Source organism: Macrobrachium nipponense, chromosome 24 (assembly GCF_015104395.2).
Source record: "Macrobrachium nipponense isolate FS-2020 chromosome 24, ASM1510439v2, whole genome shotgun sequence".
Taxonomy (NCBI): Eukaryota; Metazoa; Arthropoda; class Malacostraca; order Decapoda; family Palaemonidae; genus Macrobrachium; species Macrobrachium nipponense.
Genome location: NC_061091.1, coordinates 38,115,932 through 38,122,001, shown reverse-complemented (window position 1 = coordinate 38,122,001; position 6,070 = coordinate 38,115,932). Strand labels below are relative to the sequence as shown.

At 40.9% G+C, this 6,070-nt stretch overlaps 1 protein-coding gene across 1 annotated transcript; it reads left to right on the top strand.

Annotated features, from left to right (window-relative positions):
• The first annotated feature begins 1,061 nt into the window (after window positions 1-1,061).
• Window positions 1,062-4,780, top strand: LOC135202887 (uncharacterized). The gene is made up of 4 exons (XM_064232342.1): window positions 1,062-1,122; window positions 2,245-2,414; window positions 2,582-4,255; window positions 4,487-4,780. The coding sequence occupies exons 2-4, from the start codon at window positions 2,265-2,267 to the stop codon at window positions 4,778-4,780; spliced, it is 2,118 nt and encodes a 705-aa protein (XP_064088412.1). The 5' UTR covers window positions 1,062-1,122; window positions 2,245-2,264.
• Window positions 4,781-6,070: the final 1,290 nt, after the last annotated feature.

Genomic DNA, 6,070 nt, shown 5'->3' with positions numbered 1-6,070 from the left:
ACGTACCGGGTAAAAATGCGAAACATGATGTGTTCAGAATAACAAAACTTAAAGTGCAATGTTCGTCAAAATAAACTTTTAGTCCTTCAGCTTCTAATCCATTGTTTCATAATTCTTGAATCAAATCTTGAAAAATCTCCCTCGAAATCTGTATTTGATCCTAATGTCTCACAAGTTTTCTCGCTCTCTTCCTGCAGCTTCTGCTATTCTTGATGCTGCCTTGAATTACCCAAGAATTTACTTTTTAAGAAGTCTTTTTCCTTTCTAGACTTTTGCTTTGACATCATTTTTTTCTCTGATGATCTCCCTTTTATGATCAATGACATTCCTAACTCTAAACAGCAGTCGAACCCCCTGGGCCTGTGACCCCTTCCTCTTACTGAACTTCGCCTCCTATACTACGGCGGCATATTGCCTCTCTTCGCATGACAGATGGGAACTGGTTCATAAGAATCTTTCTCTTCGCCTCATACTGATAATCTAACAGCTCCGGAAATTCTGCCTCTTATTCAAATAATTTCCTCTTACTCAAATGATCTGTTTATAACCCAGCTAAGGGGATATATGAGTCTGCCTCTTGAATAAAAGATAACTTATCTGATCATCACTGTTCAAGTAATTATGCATTGTGGAAATTCTTCGGTAACTGCATACTTGAATAAGTTACAGAAAAATGTAGAGCTGGCTTAATTGCAAAGATGATTAAGATTATTAAGTGCTTTAGGCTGTGAAGTTAACACGGAAATTGCCTTAATAGATGAAACCTTGCATCCACTACCAATTAAAACGTTTTCAGTTAAAACCTTATATTAGATGCTAGTTGGAGAAATTCACAATTAACAGGTGTGCTTGCATGAATAGATCACGTTGCTTATCAAGTTGACATTTCATCTCACTTACGTAGATAATTAGTGATTTTTAAAGCCGTTGCTGGTCGGAAAACTTCTGCACGCTTATGCTACGTGTGGTCACGACCCGGACAAGGTCTCGACCAGTACAGTCTTGATTAACCAATGAACGATCGAGCCTAGGATGACGTCAGAGCTATGACGTATGAGGGAGGGCGGTCCTAACTAGACGCCATTTGCAAACCTCCCCGCCGACGCTCCGCTTGTAAGCAAGGTAAGAATTTCGATTTTAAGAGGTCGCGATCTTAATTTTCGGCATCAGGATATATTGTGCCATGACCACGAATAAGGCGTGATCAACTTGTGATAAGTTTTGTTATGTAATATAGCCATATTGGCATAAAATCAGTGATAATACGGAGTGCCTAAACAAGAATGGACTCGTTCGGGGTGCCCGCTAAACAAAATTATGCCGTGTTTTCGACTCGGACAATTTTTGACAATTCATGCAAATTAAGTGTACTGGAAAAACCAATTAAAAAGTGAATGATTGCATAGTTCTTACAACTATAATGTACCATATGTGAGATAAAGCCATGGAAAAGGCTGGAAATGGGTGTTTGCCACGGCTAAATATCAAGTGATTTTTCGAAGTGTTTTATTGATGGAAGTGAATTATTTTTAGCATTAATATGTGCCCCCCATTAGTGTTTACTTCTCCAAATTGAAATATTTAACCTAGGCCAATTGTTTATATTTTTTACGAATTTTTAAAAAAATGATGTGCGTGGTCTCGACTCGGACAGTGTGCACGTGATGTCCGAGTCGAGAACACGGAGGTATAAGAAGGATTTTTTTATTTTTTTAAATGACTCTGTCAATCACTCTCATTTTAACCTAAAACCAATATTAATACTATATATTAACTCTTATAAAATTATTAATGGTTTAAAATAATTAAATATGGGTGATTGCCAAAGTCAAACATAGAGTCAGTTTTGAGCTATTTTTTTTGTGCAAACTAATTTTTTTTAGAATTAATATGTGCCCCCCAATAGTGTTTAGTCTTCCAAATTGAAATATTTAACCTAGGCCAATTTTTTAATTTTTAAGAAATTTTTTTAAAATGCAAGGTCCGTGTTCTCGACTCGGACAGGTTTGTCCGGGTTGAGAACACGGAGCTAGGAGAAGAATTTTTATTTTTCTAAAATTTATTAATTGGTCAGGCAATAGAATTTTAACATGGAACAAATATTAATACTGTTTATTACCTCGTATAAAGTTATTGATTGTCTAAACTAACAAATTATGGGTTTTTGAAAAGGTCAAAATATTTTTTCATTATGAACTTATAGACAATATTCATTATGTCTCTAATGCCATTTATCTCTTTCAGATCCTTCGTGCCTCGCAGCCATGGTTCCCATGCCTCGCAACTACCAGCCGAGGAACATCCTAACCCCGGATTGGACCAACTTGGAGAAGGCATTTAACCACCGCATTGAGACAGGCTGTAGCATCCGCACTGCGTGCAACCTTTTTGGAGTGAAGGCTTCGACTCTTGGGGTAAGCTTGAATAAATCTAAGCCCTCTTAAATTTTAATTTATATGGGTAGGCCTAGGCTAGCCAAAGAACTTACCTTTTTATTTCAGGCCTATGGGTAAGAACTTTACTTTTCATTTAGCCTATAGGGCCTATGCTCCCCACTTTACCTTTGTTTTATTTTTTTCAGGATGCTTTCACTCGGTCCCTCAAGGAGAGTGATGGGAGGACGTTCGTGCCTAAGCACCAGAACATCAAGAAGGTTTTCACTGATGCGCAGGAACACTTCATCGAGGAATACTCGATCAAGATCGCGCGCATGTTCTACGGGCTGCCGACGAGAGCTTTCAGGAGGATGGTCCTGAAGTATGCAGAGGCTGTTGGCAGCCCGGCTATTCCTGATGTCTGGAGGAGGGAAGGTATGGCCACCCGTGACTGGTATTACGGGTATATGTTCCATCATCCAAGGCTTGCATTGAAGGCTCCGGAGGGCATGTCACTTTCGCGCGCGATGGCTTTCAACCGCGTAAACGTTGAAGTCTTCTTCAAGGCTTACGTGGAAGCTGTCGAGCGACACAGTTTCATGCCAGCCAGGATCTTCAACTTGGATGAGAGTGGCTTGTCCACTGTGATGAAGCCATGTAAGGTTGTTTGTGAGAGAGGTCGTCCTGTTGCTTCGCAGGTTGCTCGGGAGAGAGGCAATCATATGACTTTCGTGGGGATTGTTAATGCTGCAGGGCAGGGTTTCCCTCCAGTGTTTATCATCGCACGAAAGAAGATGAATGCTGATTTTCAGAGAGGGGCTACTCCTGGAACCACAGTGCTCTTGCAGGCTAACGGTTGGATGGACCATGAGCGTTTCGTGCAGACACTCGAGCATCTCCATAAGGTGTCTTATTCTTCAGTGGAGAATAAGATACTGCCCATAATGGACAATGCCGAGTGTCACATGAGCATTCATGCGGTTGAGTATGCGATACAGCATGGCATCGTAATTGTCACGCTGCCACCTCATACTACAGCCAAACTCCAGCCATTAGATGTAAGTGTCTTTGGCCCCTTCAAGTCTGTCCTGCGATCCATTCAGGACGATTTCAAACTCTCAAACCCCCACGTGCCCATCACGGAACATATGTTGCCAGAGATGGCGTGCAAGGCCTGGGACAAGGTTTGTAATGTCACCAACATCACCAATGGGTTTCGCGCATCTGGCATCTTTCCCGTCAACCGCAACATCTTTCCAGATGATGCGTTTGCTGGGGCAGAAGTCACAGAGCAGGCCCCTCCTGATGATGATGATGATTTGCCACAAACTCTTGCCGCACCCTTGACACCATCTTCATCGGAACCTGACCAACCTCAGCCTGGACCATCTGGAATAGGTAGGATGTCACCAGCCTTCTCTGCTTCAGCGGCTAGCACTCCTGAAGCAGCACCCCAACCTCGGCAGACTCCAACAGCTTCATCTCTTCCAATTCTCAATGTCACTCCCGAAGCTGTGCAGCCCTACCCGAAGGCTCCTCCCCGCCCTGCTGCCAGAGGGCGCAAGAAGATCCGCGCCTGCATCCTGACTGAGGATGAGGAGGCTCTTGGCCAGCTGTGGGAGAAGGAGGAGAAGAAAGCAGCCAGAGAGGAGAAGAAGCGGAGATCGGAGGAGAAGAAGAGAGAGAAGAAGAGAGAGCAGGAGGCACGACAGACGGCAAAGAGGAGGAGGAGGTCTGAGCCAGTTGAGGCGAGCAGCAGCGATGAGGAGGCTGCCGACAATCCTGCACTGTGTGACGACTCATCTGAATATTCAGATGAGTTTGCAGAAGAGCTCGAGCACGATGCTGCCTCCTATCCTTTCGTCCAGAAGGAGCCAGAGGTAAGGAACTTTTTTTTAATATTTCAAAATTTGTAGCCTATCCTAGCCTAGATTATGTTCATCAATTGCATAAGCAAGTCTAGAAGAAAATTTCTATTTAATTGTCAAATTTAGTAGCCTAGCTGAATGGCCTTTGATTCCCCAGTGCTTGGTTTTAAAGCCAAATTCCTTATTCATTCATTCCATATTCATTCTTTTTTTTCATTTTTTTTTCATTTTTTTTTCCCCCAGGTGGGTGACTTTGTCCTGGTCCAGCTTGTCTTCCAGAGGAAGAGGTCTGAGGAGCTTGTCCACTTTGTGGGCAAGGTCATTTCCCTGGAGAAAGACGGGCGGCTGCAGTTGGACTTCCTGAGGATAAAGTCGCCCTTGCTGAAGGACACCTTCCACTTCCCAGCCATCGGGGATATCGACAGTGTCGACCGCAGCAGGGTGTTGGGGGTCTTCACAGTCAGCACGGGGACCACCCAACGACAAGCAAACCTGATCAAGGTCCTCCCTCCCTTGAGGGACTTTAACATGCATTAACCCTTTAACGATCATGGCGCCATTCGGCCGTTTCGTCTAGCTAGTTTAGTTATTAGCTAGTTTAGTCATTAGTTTTTATACAGATTAGAATTAAAGTTGTAAGTTGTATCCCTATTCAGTGTTCACCCATTTTGATTTTCCTAATAGAAAGAAAACAAGCCATACAAAAGAAAAAAGGCGTAGTTTTAAGGAATTCAGTTACCTTTTTTTTATCATATATATTTTTTTATTACATTGATATTTTGCTACCAATTGTTTTATTCCACCTTTCAGTGTCATGTTCTGGATGTTCTTAGTTAAAAAAAATATAAAACATTGGTGTAAGTGTGTTTTTGGTGGACCAAAACATCCGTCCGGGTTGAGACCACACCCCCGTCCGGGTCGTGAACACGCGGTCTCGACCCGGACAGAGAATTCTGGATTTTAAAAACGGCTGTAAAACCAATACTATGATATCTACAGATATGAAACTCATAGCATAAGATGGGGAATTAGTTAAGCTTTCTTTTAAGCACAAAATCTCTCCTGTAGCTCAATAACTTTTTTTTTATGAATATTATTCACTTTACTGTCCGGGTCGTGACCACACGACCCTACATAGGATATTAAGGGACCAATTTTCCATTAACTCTTTCACCCGTCTTTCACCCTACTAACATCTTTGTTACTAACCAGCCATTCTCCATTCTTTTCAAATCATCATTTCATCTTAAGACATTTTATCCATAATTTCATCTAAGACAGGGGTGGCCAACCTATGGCGCATGCGCCAACAGTGGCACATTGCACGATTACAAGTGGCGCACTATACCCCAGACATAATAAAAGAAAAAAAACATACCTGCTCATAAAACAAGAAAAAAAATAATAATACTAATAATAATACTGATTTCTAGAGAAAAAAAATACAAAAAATAATTCAAGTAACTTATAGCTAGAAGTGAGTTTTAATGAGATTTCTTCTAATCTAAAACATAGAAATAATTTCTACTTGATTTTACTGTTCCGTGTGCATCTATTAGTCATCTTCTTTAAACAATAATGCGTCACCATTATATACTTTTCTTTAAAACTGCTAATTTGTTCACATATTTTTATTAGTCCTTTCAGAAATAACTAATGAGTATTATCAATACAAATTCAAAGTGTCAATAAAGTAAGTACAGTTTACCTTGTATCTATGTTAAATCCTTTCCTTTACAACTGCTACATCTGTCCACACTATCATATATATATATATATATATATATATATATATATATATATATATATATATATATATATATATAT

What these genes read in the sequence shown, in the direction of transcription:
- LOC135202887 (XM_064232342.1), top strand. Translation starts at nt 2,265, where the DNA reads ATGGTTCCCATGCCTCGCAACTACCAGCCGAGGAACATCCTAACCCCG. An exon ending in TGAAGGCTTCGACTCTTGGG is followed by an intron (nt 2,415 to 2,581) that starts GTAAGCTTGAAT and finishes TATTTTTTTCAG; the next exon opens with GATGCTTTCACTCGGTCCCT. An exon ending in TCGTCCAGAAGGAGCCAGAG is followed by an intron (nt 4,256 to 4,486) that starts GTAAGGAACTTT and finishes TTTTTCCCCCAG; the next exon opens with GTGGGTGACTTTGTCCTGGT.